At 42.9% G+C, this 24,484-nt stretch overlaps 1 protein-coding gene across 8 annotated transcripts in view; it reads right to left on the bottom strand.

Moving 5' to 3' along the window:
- Positions 1 to 24,484, bottom strand: part of CEP44 (centrosomal protein 44) — a 223,759-nt gene that overhangs the window by 8,744 nt on the left and 190,531 nt on the right. For 7 of the 8 annotated variants that reach the window (XR_003852650.1, XM_029576497.1, XM_029576747.1 and 4 more), the window contains 4 exons: positions 22,827 to 23,036; positions 9,461 to 9,536; positions 3,212 to 3,342; positions 2,904 to 2,941 (listed from right to left, as the gene is read on the bottom strand). Coding sequence is in view for 7 of the 8 variants with exons in the window: in XM_029576497.1 (XP_029432357.1) it covers positions 2,904 to 2,941; positions 3,212 to 3,342; positions 9,461 to 9,536; positions 22,827 to 23,036 (455 nt within the window). In the remaining variant the exon portion in view is untranslated. The remainder of the gene's footprint in view (positions 1 to 2,903; positions 2,942 to 3,211; positions 3,343 to 9,460; positions 9,537 to 22,826; positions 23,037 to 24,484) is intronic. The other variant, XM_029576963.1, reaches the window with a different exon arrangement.

Raw genomic sequence — 24,484 nt, 5'->3', positions numbered from 1 at the left:
GCTCTGTGGTCCTTCCCCTGGTGCGCCGATGAATGGGTCCGAGAAGGCTTGACGTTCTTGACAGCTGAACTGACCTCCACCGATTGGTGGGGTAGCTGACACTTACCGAATCTGAGAGCCTTCTGGACGAGGTATACTACGTCTGCCTTCTTATTCATAGGAGGCACTGTGAGAGGGTGTTCCCATATCCTCAATGGTAACTCCACAATGATCTTATGTACTGGGACTGCTATGATCTCCTTATGAAGTCTTCATGAACTGCAGGATCTCGATCATTTTGTGCCAGGTATCTGGCACAAAATGATTGAGATCCTGCAGTTATTCATTGTAAACAGAGGTGATGTTATTGTTCATTGTAATTGTGATGTTATTGTTCATTGTAAACCGAGGTGATGTTTTTTAACGTGCCGCGGTATATAAAAAAAATCCTTAAATAAATAAATAAACAAACAAACAAACTGAAAAGGGATGGTTTCCGCCATCAATGTGACAAATCCTGCAAAGGAGAGGTCCTCTGATGGTGACTTCTTTTGCTCCTCTGGAGGAGATGGATTTGATGGGAGACTATCAGAAGCATCGTCTGAGTCAACCCACTGATGAGTCATCCCCCCAGGAATCATAGGTACCCTCATCTCCATTGTCATTGACTGGGGATGGGGCCCTGGGCACTCAGCTTTCAACCGAGTGCCCAGGGCCCAAAGGAAGTGACATGGAGCATAAACTCTAGTGCCTTTGCTGGTCTTGGGGGATTTCTTCTTCCAAGGAACCGGCAATGATTGGATCGGCGGGGGAGGTGGCAGGTACCCAAAGGGCATCAATGCCATTCCGGGAACCGGCTGGGTCGATAATACACTGATGAGTGTATGCAGAGATTCTAGCTGCAGCTCGAGGAGTGAGAGTGCTAGCGCCATCGGTGCTGATGCCCCCGCCTTTCCTTCTTGAGGGCCAGCTGCACATGCCTCTCCAGTTCCTCCTGCAACACCACTGATGCCAAGACAGCCTTAGATGGAGGAGTTTGACCAGGTCCTGTTGAGTCCTGGGATTGGAGAAGGCCTGGCTCTCTTCACTGCAGGGTCACTTCGGGGGCATCACAGCAGAAGCTGGTGTATCCCCATGCCTGGCACTGTGCAGCACTGATTGGGACCAATACCAATGTTTCCTCAGCTTCCCTTGCGGTCGATGATGAGGAAGTAAACTTCCTTGACATGGAGGAGCCCAATTCCTGGCCTCTAGCGTCCTTTTCCAGGCAAGGATGTTGATGGAACCGACAGCCCCACTGATGTTGATGGCTTGGTGTCTCTCCGAGGTCCCTTAATGCTGATGCCGATGGCTCTGTCTTCTCCTGCCCGAAGAGGAGCTCCATCTTATCGAGCCAAATCTTGTGTCCCTTCGCAGATATCTGGGCGCACCTGCTGCAACCCCAGGCGTCATGCGATGCCTCAAAGCAGAGGTCACATCTATCATGGGAGTCCGTATTAGATATGGTCCTCGTACACAGAGGGCATAGCTTAAATCCCAAGGCTGACATGTCATAACGAAATAAAGGGACGCAATGTCGAAATCGATGGCTGGCGGGGACTGAACACACTGTTGTCCCAGGAGTATCGAAGTGAAAATAAACTTACTGATAACTGCTGAAAACCATATTTATGACTTTAAAGGGAGAACAGATGGGAATCTGCGTTGCTTGTGCAAGGCAGCAAAGAAAACTTTTGCGAAAATGCAGTTTTCCAAAAACAGGCCAAGTAGGCCAAAAGTCAGAAAAATTTAGGCTCTCACTCGACCATGAAATGACAGGCTCCGTGGAAGAGACCGAAGAGGATGCATGGTACAATGCATGTTGAGGATAACTCAATGAGGTTCAGTCAAATTTTTAGAAACTTTGACATAAGTTTTCCGTGCCGGGCTCCATCCAGTGATATCACCCATGTGTAAGGACTACCATCCTTGCTTGTCCTCACAGGAAAATCTATATGAACAGTCTGCAGTGTTATCAAGTAAACTCTATATTTTTATGAATTATGATCCAGTCCTTTTCTTCTAAAACTCAGAACAGCACATGCTGAATAAAAAAACATACCAGGTTGTCAGAAAAACAAAAAGTTAGAAAAAACCAGACATGAACCAATATCTCATGACAACAAGGTATTTGGATGGCACCAGTGATACTGGAATCTTGTATAATATCACAGTATGTCTTAGTTTTTCAAACTATTTTCTTTCTTAGCGGGTAAGAGTCATAATTTCAGCCATTTGTATGGCAATCAGTGGCACCAATTTTCTCTTCACCCATGCCTGCCACTGATACATGCTTTCACCAGTCCCATGCAGTAAGATTTTCCTGAAATCCATAGTGGGATATTAGGGCTGTTGCAAGCATCCCTCTGCCTCACCTCTTTGCTCTTTAAATACTGCTTTTTCTTCTATGAATGCATCAGAAAATTATCAAAATAAGTGAGGAACCCAAAATAAAAGGTACATATTTTTATCATCTTTTGAAATTTTAATATGAATTTAACATTATAAAAAAGGTAATTTCTTCACTATATTCTGTAATAAAAACCCCTCCATATTGAGTAAATTAACCCAGTTTTTTATTTGATACCCCAAACCTATCAGAAGATAGATAACTATGTTATCAATTATCAAGTGAATTCCAAGTACTATTCAATCCATAGTTAATGCCATTTACTGCATTTTAAAGTACTTGTTTGGATACCTAAACACAGACTTAACCTACAAACATAACTGCAGCTGGATTTATTATTCAGTAGAGACTAAAAGAAATTCCATACCTGATGGAATCCTCTGAGTGAAATGTATATGCAATCTTTAAATAAACTTTATTCCGTAATGTTCCCAATGGAAAAATGAATTCCTGCTATATCTATTATACTACTTACATTTTGTTTAATCTTTCCATTCTTTGTCTTGTTGTCTCCTGCAATTAAACATGGAATGAATGAATGAAGGTAATGTTTCAGAGCCAACAAGATTTTAAGATTAATATTAATCTGAAAGATTTTCAGCTTAGAACAAAATGACATTAAGATCTGTTTATATATTAAAAAGATCTTTATGGAACAAACCTAAATGAACATTTGTTTAGTTTTTCTGTTTTTGCTAGTCACACATACAACTAAAACTAATGAGGACTTGTTCTTTTGACCTCACAAAGGAATTCAGTAGAGCATTTGCCAGTTTTACTTACCTTTGAAATATCTGTCAAACCAGAATAATTAATAGTCATGGCTTTGGGAGATGCGTCTGTGGATAGTAGTGAGCTGTATCCAGACGACTGATGATGAAGACTTTCTGGCAAAGCTTCCTTTGTCTCTATATCTGGGGAAAAATATTCATTTTTGGTCACCTTTGCCTTTTTGCTCTCTTACAAAAAGGTCAACTATCGAACATTTTGATTTACAGTACATAACAGCAGAGAAGAATTCATTGTTTAGAAATAAAAAGACTGCTGGTACAGGTCCAAGATGGGTTTCTCATAATCTCTCACCCTAGCATAGCTAGAGTGCACTAGAAGTGTGATGCAGACAAATCATGAAATTCTAAGAAAGATTACCACAGGAATGCTATGCTAATCAAGTCAATTCCAACACCTAACAAAGCATAATTACTAGGTAAGATAGCAATTCATTTCAAACAGACTGATCTATGAATTTTCAGCAAAATTAACTCTCCCCTCCTCCTAGATAAACTACTGATTCTTTGAACTATTAAATTTGGGGAAAATTGGTATCTCCTGTCTCATGAAAGTTTTCCTAATAAGGTTTGTTAATTTACATAGAAGTGTCAGATTTAGAGGGAATCTATGATTAGGGTCCCATTTGTAGTGATGCATTGAGGCTGACAAGGCCTGAACTACACAGTTAGAAAAGGAGCTTTAACTTCCTCTTTTCTTTTATATAATTAAATAATACAGACATTGATAAAGGCTGGACATGTGATAGAGGGCTATGAAGATAATTATAACCAGTAGTTGTTTACTGCCAAAAAAAACAAAAAAAATACCCACGTTAGTATTGCCTAAGTTTAGCTGCACCTGTGATTAATGAGCAAAGTACTGCAGTTCTGCTTTTTGATAACTAATCAACGAAATGTTGCATTTCTGCTTTTTCTAAAGTTATATAAAAAGACATTAATTAATTAATAAGAGTATAGTAACTGATATTTCTTTGGATAAATCTTAATGCTCTGCTTTATATGAAAGAAAGCAGAAGTGGATTTAAGATGGAACTGTAAGTGCGAAGATAGGCATTGCTACCTGAACTTTTTATGGTGGCGAGCCTCTGTGTTCACATATTGAATAAAGAGAAATTGTTTGACTGTCATGAAATGCTCTCTCTGATTTGAATATCAGGGGAAACAGGGACCTCAAACTACGTCAGAAGGCATATGGTAAATATATAGTATGTTAGCGCAGAGAGCTTTTCAGAACTTTTCCAGGTCAACTTACAAATTAAGCATTAAATATTTATAAATATCTAAAGATTTTCCATTTAGAAAGTTTAGAACGAACTACATTTTAAGCAATTAAGGTGACTATTCTCTAAAATGCAGTGGTATATTAATGTGTTTTACTTCTACTAAACATATTCTGCACTTATACACGTCCAGGTAAATTTTAAAAGGAGAGCGCGTGTGACCATAAACGCACATATTGGCACACAAGCAAAGATACCTTTGTGTGTCTATTTTAATAGCATGCTCACACGAGTGACCACAGAGGGAGGGAGGGAGAGAGAGACTTTTAGAGAGACAGTCTGACACTCTATATAACTCAATTTAAGAGGGACACTTTCATCTCAGGGTGGGTTTTTATTTATCTGATTTATATCTTCTTTAATCCTTAAAGCTGAAGTGACTTGCAAAATTAGGGCATTCATCTCAACCATGAAAAAGCCTTATTTGCATCTCTTCTGGCTCTCCTGAATAAATTTCCTCTTCCTTCAGGGACTTGTGGCTACTGCCTACATATTCTTTCTTCAAAATAGCAGAATGCCTTAAATCAGAAGGGCCTAATTCAGAATCATTCATCTTTTTTTTTGTTACCTATTCTGCTATGCAGCTATGGGTCCTGACTGGGAATAATTTTCTTCAATGTTCCCTTTGTCCTATAAGGCTTGAAAAGTCTGGTGTAAAAACTTGAAAAATTCTGATGAATATTCCACAGCTGATGTGCCTGCTCCCTCTACAGAAATGCTTCAGTGCAAATGAAATGTGTAAGCCCATGATAAATCATATGGAATGAAGAACTAGATATCATCTACATAAATTTTATAATGCATGCTGAGACTTTACAAAGAGGAACAATATATATATTGAATAGTGTGGCTGATAGTGATGAGGTATTCCATGGTTACTGAGAAGGCATTTCCAATTTTAATCCATAATGTACATTTAGAGAACTGTGTAATAAACCAGTTAAAAACTGTTCTGTTATGCCAATGAAATTAAGTCTGGAAATAAGAATACCATGGTCAAGTTTATCAGATGCTGCAGAGATATCTAATTACCCCATGATATAGTCAACGTTCGTATAAAAACCTCTCAAATGTGTGTCAAAATTGGAAAGGAGTTGAGTCTCAGTATTGAATGCATTTTTAAAACCGAACTAGCACTGGTCAAGGATGACTTTCCTCAAAGTCGTTCAGCTGTTTAAATAATACAGTTTCAATAAAGGTAATGAGGAGATAGGACAGTAATTGGATAATGCCGAGTTCTAGCTCCTCAGGGAGTACCCCGGACCTAGCCAGGGGGACCTCCCCACAGAAGGGGACCCCCAAGGAACCAGCGCCCCTCAGCTTTGACCCAGCGTCGATTTCATGGGTGGAATTCTTCAAGGGGATTCATGCCTTTGTTGAAATGCAAACTGAACCTCAGGCTGACCAGCCACATGCTCCACAGGAGGACCCTCATGCCCCAGGCCCTTCAAGACCTAGGCACAGGCTTCCACTACCCAGAAGCCCCACCTATAGGGACTCTGACATCTGAGGAGGAAGCCGAACCCTTAGAAGAGGGGGAGCTCCCCCCGGGGACAGAGTGTCACCAAACCATGAGACGCTTCTTCACGTAGGACAGGCTCCCCGACCTGGTCAACCAATGCCTGACGGAGCTCGCTATCCCGGGCCCAGGTACTTCGGGGGAACCTAAACCGAAACCCCTGCTGGAGGGTCTTCGACAGACTTCTCGCCATTTCCCTCTGTTACAAGCAGCACAGCAGCTGAATGACCTGGAATGGAATGCTCCGGAGTCCACATTCAAGGGGGGACGAGCTTTGGCAGCCCTGTACCCGGCAACCAAAGATCTTCTTGCATGCCCAAGAGTTGATGTCATGGTCTGAGCGGTCTCCAAGCGCACTACCATCCCAGTGGAGGGAGGAGCTGCGCTCAAGGATGCACATGACCGGCAGCTGGAGTCCATCCTCAGTCATTTAACATAGCCGCTATGTCTCTACAAATTGCGTCCTGCTGCACCGTGGTGACACGTGCCTGCTTATCACAAACCAGGAAAACCACCCCGGGAGAAGACATGGAACCAGCAGTATCATTTCTCTCGGACACTGCCTCCGACCTAGTGCGCACCGCGGCCAGAGGAGTGTCTTCTGCGGTGGCGGCCAGGAGGCAACTCTGGCTCTGAAGCTGGTCAGACGACGCATCTTCCAAAACGCGCCTCACGAGGATGCCCTTCAAAGGATCCCTCCTGTTTGACAGCGAACTAGAGAAACTGGCCGACAAATGGGGCAAGTCCCCATTGCCGCGCCTACCGGAGGATAAGACGAAGAGAAACCAGCGACCCTTCCCCAGGTCCTCCAGGGGCAGAAGTTCACAGCGCTTCAATCCTTACAGGAGCAACTATCAAGCCCCCCACCCTACGGGCAGAAACCAGATCTTTCGGACCAAGCACAACAAGAGGGGAACCAGCTCGGGTACAGGCCCCAGCCGCACCCCACAATGAGATTCAGCCGACGTATCCAAGGGAAGAAGGCATGGGGCAGACTAGCCCTATTCTATCGCAGATGGGTCGAGATAACTTCGGACAAGTGAGTCCTAGCCAGGGTCTCTCTTATCCTACTGTCTTCTTCCCTTCCTCCCTCACACACACAAGCTCTCACTCTAACATGCTCTAACACACACACATACACTCTCTCTCTCACACACCTCCCCCCCCAAGCTCCCATTCTTATACACACAGAGAGACACACACTCAGGCTCCCATTCTTATACACACCGGCTCCCATTCTCACTCACATGCACACACGCCCAGGCTTCCATTCTCATACCCTCACACATACCCCCAGGCTCCCATTCTAATCCATACACCCACCCAGGCTCTCATTCTCATCCACATACACACATTCAAGCTCCCATTATCACCCACATTCACATATTCAAGCGCCCATTTTCATCCCCACACACACATGCAAGCCCCCATTCTCATCCTCACACACATTCATGTTCCCATTCTCACTCAAACCCCCCCCCCCCAAACATATTAAAGCTCCCATTCTCACCCACACACGCTGGACCTTTCCATTAGGTACAGCCAAAGTCCTACTTCCACCGCTGCGGGGATAGGATCCCTTGACGGTTTTGCTGCTCCAGCCCTCCTCTTTGCCATCACGGGGATGGGATCCCATGGCAGCCTTGCGCCATCGCAGGATGGGATCCCATGCAGCCTATCTTCATCCAAGGCCCTCCTCTTCGCCGTCGCAGGGATGGAATCCTTCTATGGCCTTGCTACTTCAGAGGCCCTCCTCTCCGCCATCGCGGGGATGGGACCTGCAACAGTCCTGGCTGGGTGGGCATGAGCCCAAAGTAGGTGGGCCATGGCCCACCTGCGGCTATGCCATTGTTCTGTGCAGGAGGGGAATTCTGTGCAAACTCTGCGCTCTGCAGTAGTGCAGAATCCCCCCAGAAGTAATTCCCTTCTGCCCTTACTCTCAAGAAAATGCTGCTTGCTGATACTCCTTTGCCACATGTACATGCAGAGCAAAAGAGAGCATGATGCCAGCTGGCACTATTTTCTTCATTAGGGCAGGAAGGAGTGAGGCTTTTTCTCGCCCCCAATGTTCTTTCTTCATCATCAGATGTGGTAAGTGTTTCAGTAAATAGATCCTTAAAGAGTACCAAGATTTTCATGCAAATCTTCTATAGCCTACGTATTCAATGGAGAATGTAAGGAATAAAAAAATATGGTAGCAGTTGCACAACACTGTTTGATGGAATAACTCGAGAATAGAACAGTGTCCATGTATCTTAATAAGTAAATCAATCAATCACAAACAAAAATGAAGACCCACACTACACTGTATCTGTATGAAACATAAGTCCATAAGTAATGTTAAATAAAAAGCTTGATGGGTAAATTACAAATAAACTGCTGTAATGTTAACTTTAAATAACGTAGATGTCTGAAAATGCTACTGCTGTTAGAATCTTTTTTTATTAATAGCATGTCAATGTTAAAAAATTAACATTTTTAGTGAGATCAAAAACAAGCTAAATAATGATAAAAAAAAGTAACCACATGGGCAGCTTAAACAACAAATCCACCCAAACATAAAAAATATTGATTTAGTTGTAAGTAAAAATAATTGGAGAAAACGGTTGATGGTTTTTTCAGTATTTAATTCCTGGATTCTACAATTTATCTCTGAACTTGAACTTGCTTGATGGGTGGAGGTGTGATGATGTCAAGAGGAAGGGAAAAAGACAGACATACTGATATATGTGCTTATATTCTCTTTAAAATATCAAACATTGTGCAAAATTAATAGAAGTTAAAACCGTTCCATTAGGTCCTCTTCTTTAATTGTATTAAACTTCTTACACATACTAAAAATGTTTAATTTTATACAGCAGTTTGTATGAGGCAGTGCAGCTTTAAAGGGCAGCATGTATGATTTAATCAATTTTCTAAAGCCAGTAATCACTAATTGAATAATTGGCAAATTTGATCTTTTCTTGCCCTTAATTGTTGGGTTTTGTTTCTCTTATGTCATCTTGCTTTTTCTTATATTTTTCTGAAATTTGCCTACAGAGGCTTACACTTTCACCCAGCTTGCTGACACTCATTTATTTGTTTATCTACTGATGACTCATTGCTGGTTTGACTATTTGTACTTTTTGCCTGAAGTTTTGTTTTTGACTGTACCTTTTTGTTGAGTCATTCTTAATGACATATTAAGAATACATTCTATTTCATTTTTGTTATGCATGCACAACATGATGCAACATGCCTTTAATATCAATATAGAGATTTTAAGTTTTATATGACTCAAGACTCAAAAGCATGTGAGTACAGACAAAATAAGCAACAACAATCTAAGGCTTGGAGGTAGATTATGTGGCATACATGATTGCACCGGACAAATTATAAAAAGAAAATGCTATTTTGCATTCAAAAATTTTCCCTAAAATAGACATTCGATATAGAAACTCACCCAAAGAAACTGGATTCATGGTTCTACTAGAGGTACGTTCTTCACTCATGCTGTTAAAATCTGAAGATAAATCATTCTGAAATAAAAATGTGATATTTTAAATGCTTCAACCATCTGCAATAACATCCACTACATAGTTTTGTAATTAAATATAATCCCTAAGTACTTGTATGCATACATTTTATTATTAGAGCTTCTATTCTTAGATTTTTATAAATTGTAAATTTAGGAGTTTTTGAGAATGGAAACAATGCAGGGTTTATTCAGTGTTTTCGCAGCACAGGTGCTACTGCTAGGTATTTTTTTCCAGCCAAATTAAACACATTTGTACAGCTGAGGAGTCATCAGCATGGAATAAGTACATAATCCAAATGAAGGACCAAGGCAGACAATGGTGGGTGGGGAGGGAAATTGATGCTTTTCCGGTATTTATCCAATAAACACCTATTTCATTTTTTTGGTATCAGGCGTGTTTTGTTGATGCTTATCAGTTAAAACTAAAATCAGAAGTTCTAATTATAATCAAACATTGTCATACTTGGGAATTCTCTGGATTTAACCTGGAGACTCTGGATTTCTCTGGGCAAACACTATAAAAATCTGAGTGCTGCTGTGGCCCATATGAGCCTTGAAGGAGAAACTCAGCTGGGCTTGTGCAGGCAAGAAAAATAGAGGAGCATAAGCCATGGGGCTGGAAGAAGCAGAAGAGGCAGTGTCAGCCCATGTGGGCCCCAGAAGTCACCTTGGTCCGAATGGGCAACAAGGAGGAATGTCAGCCATATAGCCAAAGGAATAGAGAGTGTCAGCCAGAAGAAAATGGAGGAGTCTCATTGACTGTGTGGGCCCCCAGGAGGATGCTGCTGCTGCTGGTGGGTTAGGGGTGCAGAGCATGTGTGTGCAAGTGAGAGTGTATGTATGTGTGGAAAAATGAGAGACTATATGAGAATGAGCATGTATGTGTATGAGCAAGTGTGTGCTCAAGTGTCCACAAGTGTGGACATTTGAGTGTGTTAGTGTACATATATATATATATATATATATATATATATATATATGAAAGAGGAGATAGTTTATGTGCATACTGCGTGCAGCACCCTGGCCAAGCCACAAAAATGTGGAAATCAAAAATTCTCAGGTATTAACATTGTATGTTCTAAAAATAACTTACACATCTGAAATGTTTATTTTCAAATGACAGCAGAAGGAAACAGCTCAACACCAGATCAAGTGCCATACTATTTGACAGTAGGCAAAGATAGAATGTGATAAAGAACAACTTTTCAGTATGGTGTGAGCAAAAAGCCCTAGCTCCTTTTTTCTGCTCCACACAAAAACTGCTTGACTATCTTCTACACCATTTGGAGACTGGTCTAAAGACTTAACTCTTAAAGTTCACTCAGTGCGATTGGCGCGTAGCACCATGGTGTAGAAGGTAAGCCCATCTCTGTACAGCCTATAGTTGTACGATTCATGTGGGGTCTGCTTCAGTTGAAGCCTCATCTAAGGCCTCCTTATGTGTCCTGGGACCTCAACATGGTTTAACTTGGCTGATGAAAGCTCCCTTTAAGCCTCTGGGCTCCTGAGACCTGAAGAATATGACCTAGAAGGTCAGATTTTTGGTGGCGGTTACCTCAGCTTGCAAGGTCAGTGAGCTTACAGGCTTTAGTGACTTATCCACCTTGCACAAAATGTTTTCTTGATAGCGTGGTGTTGCGCACATACCCTAAGTCCCTGCCTAAGGTGATGTCCAACTTCCACCTTAACCAGTCTGTTGTGCTGCCAACAGTATTTCCCAGGCTCCATTCGCACCAAGGCAAATGAGCTAGCACAGTTTGGACTGTAAAAGAGCCTTAACCTTCTATTTGGAGCAGACAGAAGCCCTTAGACAGTCCACCCAAATTTTGGTTTGTTTTGATCAGAACAGGTTGGGGATAGCTGTTACCAAGCAGCCGCTTTCCAATTGGCTAGCAGACTTCATCACTTTCTGTTATACCCAGGTGGGATTGCATCTTGCGGGCCATGTCAAGGATCACTGTATCAGAGCCATGGCAGCTTAGGTGGCCCACTTGCAGCAGTTCCCATGAAGAGATGTGCAGAGCTGCCACGTGGAGTTCCATCCATCATTCACATCTCATTACTGCTTGAATAGGGATGGCTGATGCAATGGTTTACATGTAGGCACATATTTAATGTAGGTAAACGTGTACTATAGTACATTCTAACAGGTGCCGTCAAAGGTTTGGTTACAATATATCATTAAGCATAGACATTTAGTGAAGTAGTTCATGACCAATTGTACCAAGGTACTTACACTGGTAGTTTTGTCACATATAGTATTATCGTTATGCTTTATTGTGGTGTGGAGTTCGTAGACTAATCTACTGTACAGTCCTCGGACTGTGTGTCGGTGCCTTTCTGTCTTTTCCTGAATAATTTCTCTCTATTTTCCTGTCTCTTTATAAAATGCTTGTTTAAAAACTTTTCTTAAATGTCTTGAGATCACTTTGTAGTCTGATCTCTGGAGGCACTGTGTTCCAGATTATGGGTCCTGCTAGTGATAGGGTTCTTTCTCTCACTTGGGTTAGTTTTGCTGTTTGAAGTCTCCTAGAATTATAGTAATAGTAAGGTAAAGATCCAGGTTCACAAGAGATTCAAAAAGAGGAGAAGTATTATGGGAAGGAAGTCCTGGTAGACAGTAGTTGAACAGATGTTTATATATCGTGACTTGATACAGAGCAGTTCATAGGGGCATGGTAATGAGATATCCAATTCAGAGAACTTCAGAAATGATTTGAAAAAATAGCAAGGCCACCTTCCCTCCTACCTTGCCTAGATTTAAAGAGACAGGAAAGGTTAGGAGGAAAGAAACGGTTAAGAATGGTTACATCATAGTCTTTCAACCAAGTTTCAGTTATTTATTTATTTATTTATTTATTTAACAGCTTTTAATATACCGGTGTTCGTGCGAGCACATCACGCCGGTTTACAATAAACTTGAGAAAGGAGGAAAGTTACAAAAAACAGGGAGTGGGTGATGGAGCAGGAGCGAAAGAGGGGGGGGGGAGAGAGAGGGAGAAGGCAAAGGAGGAAGGATAGCAGCTGAGGAGGTAGAGGAACGTAACAGTATTTACAGGCGCAACTAATTGGCGTGGGTTAAACATTGTAGCTTAATTATAACGGTTAATGAAGGAAAAAATAACGGTATGTAAAAACAGTCATAAGTCCCAGAAGCCAAGAAGTCATAAATTATTGCTGATTTCTTTGCAATTGACTGAGCATTAACAAGAAGAATTACTCGTGTGTTAGCAGTGATAAGAGTGCACAGACGCATTAGTGTGATATTCTTGAGAGTTCTGTATGAAGGAATCTGTTTAGGCCAACAATTTTACATGTAGCATAGCGTCCTTGATCTATGATTGTTGGAATTAGACGGCTTCCCCACAGGCAGAAAATCTGATTCACAACCCCTTGGCTCAGAGACCATTAGTGGGGTCTGAAGGAACGGACTCAGCCTGTTTACTATTGCATTTTCTGATGCATCCAGATATATGACTGAGCACCATCTTTTTGGAGAGTGCCAAGACAGATCTGAACCGCTTCAACTCAGGAGGTATGAGCCCATACCTCCCTGCTTGTTGACAAACCACATCACCACCTGGTTTGTACGAGGGTAAGTCAGTAAGTCACAAACATACATGGGATTAATATTTATGAAATGTATTTAAATATTTATGAAATGTATTTAAATGCAAAAGATGAATTATTTATTGTGAAATATACAGAATATAGTCACAAACTACTTTTCAACGTAATCGCCGCGAACATTTATACATTTGTCCCAACGTTTGAAAAGTCCGTCAAAACCTTCTGCGTAAAAGTCTTTTGGCTGGCATCGTAACCAGTGCTTCACCTCTTGTTCCACTTCTTCATCGCTGGTGAAATGTTTACCACCGAGATGGCTTTTCAGTTTGCCAAACAAGTGAAAATCACTGGGTGCCAAATCCAGACTGTATGGTGGATGTTCAAGAACTTCCCAGTGCAGGTTCGCAATTGTCTGACGAGTCTCATTCGAAGTGTGTGGTCTGGCATTATCGTGAAGAATCAGCACTCCTCTTTTTTCCAGATCTGGGCGTTTTCTACGAATAATAGCTTTAATAGAGTAGCACAGCAGGAAGCTGAATTAACAGATTCACCACGCTTCTGAAAACTGCTTAAGAGTATCCCATCTTGGTCCCAAAACACAGTCAACATCACCTTTTCTGCAGAAGGCACAAGCTTGAACTTTCTCGGTTTCGGTGATAGTGGATGCTTCCACTGCATGGAATCGCGTTTCGCTTCTGGTAGATAGTGGTGCACCCACGACTCGTCACCAGTAACAATACGTGCCATCATTGATTCACCTTTGTTTGCATAACGGCAGAGATTTTCCAAACAGACACCCATCCGGTTGTTCTTATTGTCTTCGGTCAGCTGTTTGGAACCCACCTTCACAGACTTTGCGAAAGTTCAATGCATCGTGCACTAAGGAATATGCTAATCCAAGAGAACACCCAATTTCTTTGGCAACTTCGTCAATTGTTACCCTCCGGTTAGCGCGAACCATCTCTTCAACCTGCTTCACAAGTCGCAATCTCTACAGGTCGACCAGGTCTGGTTTCGTCGTTCACGTTGGCACGTCCTTGTGCAAATTTATCGGTCCAGTTATAAATTGCTTTACGCGAGAGACATTTCTCTCCATATACTGGATACATTTCTTTATGAATGTCTTTTGCCACTAAGCCCTTAGCCCATAAAAATCGGACAACAGCATGTTGTTCTTCGACCGTACAATCTGTCAACACGGTATCCATTTTCCTTGTGTACACAGCCCCTGCGCATGCACAATTTAAATAACTATTTAAGTACATAAGCATTTCTAAGGTGCTGCCATCTATGGAATATGACAACATTACAGCTATATGTTTTATTACCTTAGTAGAGAGATTTGTGACTTACTTACTGACTTACCCTCGTATTAACACAACTTTTGTTGCAAAGCTGATCTCTAAAAGCCCATAGAGCATACCAGATTGCCGTTGCTGAAGGAAGCTAATCAGGAACATATGTTTCTGGCCAGACCAAAAACCTTGGTTGCGGAGCCCATCTACGTGAACTCTCCAATCCAAGATGGATGCATCCTTGGTAAGAACAATTTGAACTTCAGGACTTTGGAATGCCCCCCCCCCCCCCAGATTGAAATCAACTCACCATTAGGACAAAATGTCCTACAGTACAACGAGTGAGGTGTTCAAATTTGCTGACACAAAATTATTCAAAGTTGTTAAACCACAAGAGAATTGTGAGAAATTGCAAGAGGATCTTGCAAAACTGGGAGAATGGACATGAAAATGTTGTATGTGCCGGCCACGGCAGGCCCGCGGCCAGGTCCTCTTACCCTCTTCTGCCTGCTCCAGCGTCTGGATCCACATCCCTTGCGGCTGTGGGGCGCCGTCTCTGGCCTTTGGCCATCCCCGGCACTCCTGCTCCATGGCTGATTCCTGTGGTCCGCGGAGAGATGCCGCCGTCCTGTGCCGCGCCCCTCCCTAAGTGCGCACGCACATCTCTGTTCCTTATAAAGGGGCCGCGGTGGGAATCCAACCCGCAGCCCCGGATGATGAGCTCCGGTATAAAAGGTCAGGCTCAGCTCCTGTTAGTCGCCTTTGCAACAGGTTTCCACGGTGGACGTGTACTTCATTGCCGCCTTGGTGATTTCCTCATGTTCCTGATCCTGGTCTTTGTCTTCTCCTAGTTCCTGTGCTTCGTGCTACTCAGCTATTTCTTCGGATTGACCTTCTCCTGGACCTGACCACTGCTTTGCCTGACTACGCTATTGATCCTCTCCTGGACTCGACCACTGCTTTGCCTGACTATGCTACTGACCATCTCCTAGCCCAGACCACTGCTTCGCCTGACCACACTACTGATCAACTCCTAGACCAGACCTCTGTTTCATCTGACCACATGCTGCTGATCATCTCCTAGTCTGGACCTCTGCTTCGCCTGCCTATGCTACTGATTATCTCCTGGACATGACTTCAGCCTTGCCTTGCCACAGCTTCTTGTCTGCCGCCTGCCCTGACTTCAGCCTGCTTCTTGACGCCTCTACAGTCTCAGTCTTGGACTTGGCCATTCAGGCTTCGACCTGCTTACACTTGGGCGCTCTCTGTCTTGACTCTTGTTCCTATTGGAGCCTGGGTCTCCACTTCGTCCAGTATAGACTCTTCACTCCTGCGGTTGCTGCCCTCTAGCTGACCTCCTCGTCATCTTCTCAAAGACCTTGGATAGAGGCCCAGAGAACTCCAGCTGGCCCCGGTACCCAAAGGCTCAACCCACGGGGAACGAGGGCTAGTATTGGCGAAGCTCCAACCGGCCTCCGTCAGTCAGCCAACTCCGCCTACCGATGGTGGAGACCCGTAGGACCTCCCCTATGGGTAGAGTCAACCCCACCTCGACCCAAGGGTCCACCTACTACGCAACAGAAAATGGCAAATTAAATTTAATGTGGACAAGTGCAAAGTGATACACTTAGGAAAGAATAATCTAAATTATAGCTATACAATGCAAGGTTCCATATTAGGAGTCACCATTCAGGAAAAGCATTTCGGTGTCATTGTTGATAATATGTTGACATCTTCTACTTGTTGTGCAAGGAATTATTGGGAAAAGAATGGCGAATAAAAGAGAATATCATAATGCCTCTATATCATTCCATGTTGTGAGTTCATCTTGAGTATTGTGTGCAGTTCTAGTCACCCCATCTCAAAAAAAGATATAGCAGAATTAGAAAAGGTTCAGAGAAGGGTGATCGAAATAACGGGGACAGAATGAGGTTAGGATTCTTCAGCCTGGAGAAGAGATGGTTGAGGTGAAATATGATAGAGGTCTATAAACTATTGAGTGGAGTGGAATAATTAAATGTTAATCAGTTTACTCTTTGAAAGAGTACAAAGACTATGGGAACACAATGAAGTTACTATGTTGTACATTTAAAATTAATAAGAGAAAGCAAAATTGCTTACCTTGTAATAGGTGTTATCCCAGGACAGCAGGATGTAGTCCTTACATATGGGTGATGTCACTGACTGAGCCCTATCACGGAAAACTTTCTAAGTTTCTAGAAACTTTTGACTGGCACACTGAGGCCACTGAGCATGCCCAGCATGGCATTATCCCCTGAGCCACAGGGGTCTCCTTTCAGTCTCATTTGTAGCAACAAGCTTTAGCCAAAAATAAAATAATAAAATGTATTGGACCCAACTCCGCGGTGTGGCGGGCGGGTTTTGTGAGGACTACATCCTGCTGTCCTGGGATAACACCTATTACAAGGTAAGCAATTTTGCTTTATCCCAGGCCAAGCAGGATGCTAGTCCTCACATATGGGTGATTAGCAAGCGACAGGCTGAGTCATATTTGTGGTGGACCAACTGCATACAACTTGTGCAACAGGCACAATTGCTGTACTGTTGGAAAATTTGAGGCAGCCTGAAATTACAGCAGGTTGGATGTAGAAGGAGTTGGGATTATACTGGAAACAAGTTCTTTAAGACAGATTGTTGGTAGGCTGAATCTTGTCGTCCTTCTTTGTCCAAATAGTAATGAGATGCAAAGGTGTGAAGAGAACTCCATGTTGCAGCTTTACATATGTCAACTATTGGCACTGAACGATAGTGTGCTACTGAGGTTGACATTGCTCTTACTGAATGTGCCTTTACTCACCCTTGGAGAGGAAGGCCTGCTTTTACATAGCAGAACTCTATACAATCTGCAAGCCAGCTGAGTGGATTTCCTATGGACTGCTGTGCGGTCTAAATAATATGCAAGTGTACGTTTACAGTTCCAGGTGTGCAAAGACCTCTCCCCTTGGTGAGAGTGCGGTCTTGGGAAAAATGTGGGCAAGACTATGGATTGATTCAAATGGAATTCCATAACTACCTTGGGAAGGAATTTTGGGTATGTACGGAGTACCACTTGGTCATGTACGAATCTTGTATAGGGTGAGTATGTGACAAGTGCTTGTAACTCACTAACCCTTCTAGCAGATGTAATGGCTATTAAGAAGATAGTCTTCCAAGTGAGAAATTTAGCATCGCAGGAATCCATGGGTTCAAAAGGAGAACACATGGGCCTGGTTAATACCACATTAACGTCCCATTCTGTGATTGGTGGCCATATCGGGGGTTTAAGGTGAGTTAAACCTCTCATAAACCTTCTAACAAGGGGTTGCACTGATATTGGTGCATTCCCTACGGTATTATGGTAAGCTGAGATAGCACTTAAGTGTACCCTTACTGACTAGGTCTGGAGACCAGAGTCTGAGAGGTGCCACAGATAGTCTAATAAAGATGATGTGGGGCAGGAGAAAGGGTCAATACCCTTTTGTGTACACCACATGGTAAATCTTTTCCACTTAGAACGATAGTTGTTTCGTGTGGAAGACTTACGTGAAGCTACAAGCACCTGAGAGACATTAGTTGAAAGATTGAGTGGTTGCAAGATCAAGCTTTCAACATCCAGGCTGTGAGGGATAGGGATTGAAGGTTGGGATGGGGCAACCTGCCCTGATCCTGAATTATGAGAGTGGGTGTTGTGCCCAGGTGAATTGGTTCCCTGATTGAGAGATCGAGAAGTATGGGAAACCATACTTGTCGAGGCCAATAAGGGGCTATGAGTAAAATGGACCCCTTTGTCCTGTTGTAACTTCACTAGAGTCTTGGTTATTAGCGGTATTGGGGGATACGTGTAGAAAAGGTCTGAATTCCAGTGGCGAGCAAAGGCATCCTTGGTTAAATGGTTTCTCTGCTTGTGCAGGGAGAAAATGTTCTCCACTTTGTGATTCAGTTCGGATGCAAAGAGGTCCACTGTTGGCTGACTCCAAAGTTGAAATATCCTGGTTGCTACTAAGGGATCCAGAGGCCACTTGTGAGGTTGGAACTGACGACTGAGGCGGTCTGCAACTACATTGTAAATCCCTGCTAGATAAGTGGCCCAGAGAAACATTGAGTGTGTTAGGGCCCAGTCTCAAATTTGTGCTGCTTCCTGACAGAGGAGAAACGAGCCGGTACCTCCTTGCTTGTTCAGGTACCACATGGCTACTGTGTTGTCTGTTTGTATTAGAACAGTCTTGTGTGAAAGGCAGTCCTTGAAAGCATGCAGCGCATAACGTATAGCTCGAAGTTCTAGGAAATTGATTTGAAATGTTGCTTCAAGTTTCGTCCAAGTACCTTGAGTTTCAATATGTCCTATGTGTGCTCCCCACCCTAAGGTGGATGCATCTGCAGTTAAAGTTACTTGCGGAATTGGTTGTTGGAAAGGTAGGGCTGTGAAAAAGTTGTCTATGTTCGTCCACCAGAGGAGCGAGGAACGTAGTTGTTGAGTTATTTGAATTGGAGAGGACAGTGGTTGAATGGCTTGTATCCACTGCGCTCTCAGTGTCCACTGAGTGATCCTCATGGTTAATCTGGCCATAGGAATGACATGAACTGTGGAGGCCATGTGACCCAGGAGAGTTAGGAATTGATGGGCTGTCAAATGTGTCTGTGTGCGTAGAGAGTCTGCTAAAGAGGAGAGTGTCTGTGCACGGTCTTTTGGAAGGAAAGCTTTTGATGTTATGGTGTTTAAATCTGCTCCGATGAATTGCAACAGGCGAGATGGTATGAAATGGGATTTCTGATAATTGATTAGGAATCCCAATGAATGGAGTAGATTTATTGTGAGCTTGAGAGAGCTGAGAGCTCCTTTTTTTGTCTGGCTTCTGATGAGCCAGTCGTCCAGGTAGGGAAAAACAAGTACACTTTCCTTGTGTAACTGGGCCGCTGCCACAGCCAGGCACTTTGTGAACACTCGAGGTGCTAAGGCAAGTCCGAATGGTAGAACTCGGTACTGGAAGTGCTGACGCCCCACCAGGAATCACAGATACTTGTGATGAGAAGGGAATGTGAGTGTAAGCGTCTTGAAGATCCAGAGAACAGAGCCAATCTCCTTTTCGAAGTAGAGGTAGCATGGTGCCCGATGATACCATTCTGAATTTTTCCTTCCGTAGGAATTTGTTGAGTTTCCGAAGGTCTAATATGGGAAATAGGCCTCCTGTTTTCTTTGGAATGAGGAAATATTGGGAATAGAATCCTCTGCCCTGCTGAGGTCGGGGAACTGGTTCCATGGCCCTGGCTCTCAGAAGGGTGGATAATTCTTTTTGTAAAAGCGTGGAGTGATGGTTCACTGTCCAAAACGAGGTGGGTGGAGTATCGTTTGGTACAGTGAGAAAGTCCAGATGGTAACCGTGAGATATGATTGAGAGTACCCATTGGTCGGTAGTGATGTGTGACCAATTTTGATGGAAAAAGGTGATCCGACCACCTACAGGTAGATTTGGAGTCGGATTGGCAGACAGGCTTCTGTTCTCTGGTGAATTTTCAAAATCCCGAGGCTGGGCCTGTTTGTGGTGGAGGCTGAGCCCTAAGTGCTCTTGGTTGTTGGACTTGTGGTCTTTGCGCTGGCCTTGATGACCTACCATGGGCTGCTGGAGGATAGTATCTCCGTGGTCTATAATATGGCCTTTTGGAATCATTCCTGGGAGGTCTACATGCAGAAGGTTGGGATTCTGGCGGAACAGAGGAAAGCTGACACAGAGTTTCTGAGTGCTCTTTCAGTTGTGAGACTGCCTCACGTACCTTGTCTCCAAAGAGATTATCTTGTATCTCTTTTCTTGTATCTCTGATCTTAGGTCTGAGGCCTTCAGCCAGGCCCATCTGCTAGCACTAATGCCTGTAGCTGCCATCCTGGATGAAGTTTCAAAGCTATCATATGCTGCTCTAACTTCATGTTTTCCAGCTTCCAGGCCTTTAAAAATAATGTTATTGAAAGAATCCTGGAACTGGATGGGAAGAGATTCAGACAATTCTTGGAGTTGTTTCCACAGATTACATTGGTACTGCGTCATATAAAGTTGGTAGGACGCAATTCTGGAAACTAGCATTGAGCCTTGGAACATCTTTCTGCCAATGGTATCCAAAAATCTGTGTTCTTTTCCAGGAGGATTAGATGAATATGGTTTAAATCCTCTTAGATTTCTTTTGGGCCAACTCTACTACCACTGATTGGTGAGGTAGTTGGGACTTTTGAAAGCCAGGAATGTGCTGTACCAAATAGGTGGCATCAGTCCGTTTATTCACAGGTTTTATGGTACAAGGGTGTTCCCATAACCTGTGCTGTAATTCCACAAGAACTTCATGTACTATATTGCCAGGACTTCTTTTGGTGGATCCACGAATTGCAATACCTCCAGCATTTTCTGTCTAGTATCTTCTTCCAGTACTAATTGGAAGGGGATGGTATCAGCCATCTCTTTAAAGAGAGGTCCTCTGGAGGAGAGGGATCCGATAGGACATCCTCCAAAGTATCGGTATCTGGATCATTCCAAGTGTCTGAGGAAGGTGGACGTGGAGGAGTCGATGGAGGATGGAAGGATGGCATTGAGGGTTTCATCAGTGGTCTCGATGGAAATAATGGAGAGACAGATGGTTTGGAACGAGAGATTCCTGATGGACCTGGTATGGGCTCAGGTATCGGTAGATCCTCCGTTATTTCTTCTCCTATAGGCCGTGGTATCAGAGCCTTGAGTGGCTGCACCGGAATGGCCCTAATAAGAGCATCCAATTTAGCCAATATGGGCGCCAACAACGATATATCCGGCATCGATGCTGGTGAGGGTGTCGGCATCGGTGATGCAGTCAGAGCCAGTGATGGTCTCTGTGATGGCAATGGAATCGACACGTGAAGGGATTGGTGCTGGCGAAGGAACTAGCATCAAAGGTGGAATCTGCGTCGGCGCTGGCATCAAAGGCATCTCTCGGAGCACATCTCGAACTGCCTGGTGGATATAACCATCCAGTTCCGCCCTTATAGCTGATGAAGACAGAGCAGCTATAGGGGGAGGCAGTGAAGGCGAAACCGACCTCTCCACAGGTCCCTGTGGAGGCACGGTTCCCGGCACAGATATCGTGGGGATCGCCTAGGAGTCACAGGCCTCGAGGGCATTAGTGACTCCTCCCTCCGAGGTTTCTTAGGAGTTGGTTCGATGGGCATCGAGGGAACTCCGGGCATCGTGTCTGAATCCGGATCCTGAGGCCTCCGATGTCGATGCCGGTGCTTTTGTTGATGCTTGACGCCCTTTGTTTCGATGATGGACGTAGACTTTATAGACGACCGGGAAAGGGGTCGATGATGGTCGATCACCCGCTTCGTCCGGACGACCGAGTTTTTAGAACTACTTTTCTAACTGCTCCAGCCGGAGACAATTGTGCTGAATTCGAAGTCGATGGCATCAGTTGAAGATGAAAAAGATGCTCCATCTTTTCCATACTTGGTCGCCTGCCCTTTGTGTCATTTCAGTGCATTTTGGGCATGTCGACACATCATGTCTCTCGCCGAGACAGAATACACATTTGATGTGCGGGTAGATTATGGATATAGTGTGAGAGCAATTCAGGCACTTTTTAAACCCGGTAGCCATATTGAAGGCCGGACAGCCGTCGACGACCGTCTGACTGGATTTTATTGATAACTGAATCGACCGGAAAATTCAAATTACTCACCGGAGATGAAAAAGAGGGAGACCCCTACGGTGGGATAACTTTTTCTGAAAATGTGTTAACTTTTTCTAGTGTGAATTTACCACACAGGGTTCCTTACCCGCGAGGCTAACAGCAGCGTGGAAAAAAGAAGACTGAAAGGAGACCCCTGTGGCTCAGGGGACAATGGCATGCTGGGCATGCTCAGTGGCCTCAGTGTGCCAGTCAAAAGTTCCTAGAAACTTTGACAGAAAGTTTTCCGTGATAGGGCTCCGTCAGTGACATCACCCATATGTGAGGACTAGCATCCTGCTTGTCCTGGGATAAAATATTTTTTTACTCCATGCATAATTAAGCTCTGGAATTTTCTGACAGAAGATGTGGTGAAAACTATTAGTGTAGCTGTGTTTAAAAAAGCTTAGGACAAGTTCCTGGAGGAAAAGTTCATAAACCATTTTTAAGGTGGAGTTGCAGAAATCTGCTTCTTATTACTGTGATAAATAGCATAGAATCTATCTATCCCTTGGGATCCTGTCAGGTACTTGTGACCTGGATTGGCCACAGTTGTAAACAGGATACTGGGTCTTGATGGATCTTTGCTCTGATTCAGTATGGCAAATCTTATGTTCTAATAACACTTGATTTCAAATAAAAATCTTGACCAATGCTTTCTAACAGACCAGCAGAAAATATTATGCATGCAAAATGTTCAGAAAGAAAATACTCTTATTTTTATATAACATACTAAGTTAAAATGCAACCTTTTTTGATTTCAGTAGCAACTCTGTTTCAAGAAGAACAACTCTGCTCAGAAGATTATTCCAGTCCTTCTCATCGACAATCACTTTGCCTTTCATTCTTTCTTCTAGAGAATTCAGTTTGTTCTCCATCCAGTTCACTTTTTGAAGTTTTTCTTGGCATTCAGCAAGCTGAACATTTAATAACTCAATCTGAGCTTTATATTCTATGTCCTGGAAATCAAAATACCATGATACTTCAGGTGACATTTATATACAAATTATCTATAGAAATGCATCCCACTTTGTAGCAACAGCCATTGTCACAAATTCATATTTTTACTTTCAATGATCAGTCCAGATCAGTTTGCATAAACTTAAAGCACGATACTAATAAATGTCATCTTAAGAGAAAAAAAAACATCAATTAAACATAAGTATCAATCCATAAGACTTACTCTTTAAAAATAGCTACAAATGGTTGGTAGTTGTAAGTAAAATCTGTCTTTATAAGTATTCTTTCATTTAAAAACTAGCCTAACAAGTAATCTACTTGCCATTCAAGAAAGAACATTATAAGCAATTATACAAATTGGGCACAACTTAAATGAACAGATCAATGCACTAGTTAATATATTAACAATTTTTAGTAACTCAGAAAAATTAGTTTCCTTCACAAATCTTAAACTTGTTTCCCACATAGATTAATTTTGGAGGAGGAGTTGAAAGGGGGAACAGTTTCTTCCTGCTCCTTTGGGCCCTAGCTCAATTGGAATCAGGGCTAGAATCTGGTGCCGTGAGCCTTCAATTCATCACTACCTGGGATTTTTCCCCCTATTATTATTCCCTCCCATTTCACCTAGCCCAGTTAATGCAGCAACAGTTCTCGAATGGGAACCATACACCAGGGCTCCCTTCTGAAGCCCTGCAATTATGGGCACTAAATCCGACCACTAGGACTCTCTCCCCCTAGATGCTGGGAATGCTACAGCTACAGCACTCACAGCCCTGGCCAACCAAGGGTGTGTAAGATCTGACCAGGGAATCAAACCCAGGTCCTCTTCATGGCAATGCACAGCACAGACATAGAGCCACTGGGCTGGCTTCATTCATTTTAATGTTTATGTTGTGTTGGGAAACAAGGGGTCACTAGAGTTGACCACGGATGAGAAAGACTGCCATTAGATCTAAAAACTCAGTTCTACTCCTGGATTATCTATTTATTTAATTAATTCTTTTTTAGACCGACATTCATGAAGCTTATCATATCGGTTTATATGGAACAAGGGGTAATTAGAACTTTAACATTAACAATAGAGTAGCGAGGAGGCTACTGATAGAGATAAAAGATAAGTTACAATGAAACAAGGGATGTTAAGCTAGGATGAACAGAAATAGAAGATGGTAAGTAACAAATATATAAAGTTGAACTAAATTATTTAACAGAGAATTTACTGCTGAATTGGTGGCTATTTAACAATATATAATGATTGGTAGCTATATAACAATATATAACAGTATAAATATATACAATTCAACTAAATTACTAACAGAGTATCTACTGCTGGATTGGTGGCAATATAACAAATAAATAGCAGATTAGCAGGGTTTGCCAAAACAAGTATGACACCTTACTCTTCAGGTTCAAATTTATTCCCTATGTCTAAGGCTCCAAAAATGTT

The sequence above is a fragment of the Rhinatrema bivittatum genome, chromosome 1, assembly GCF_901001135.1.
Source record: "Rhinatrema bivittatum chromosome 1, aRhiBiv1.1, whole genome shotgun sequence".
NCBI lineage: Eukaryota > Metazoa > Chordata > Amphibia > Gymnophiona > Rhinatrematidae > Rhinatrema > Rhinatrema bivittatum.
Note: the sequence above shows the minus strand (reverse complement) of the source record. Positions and strands in the feature narration are given on the sequence as shown.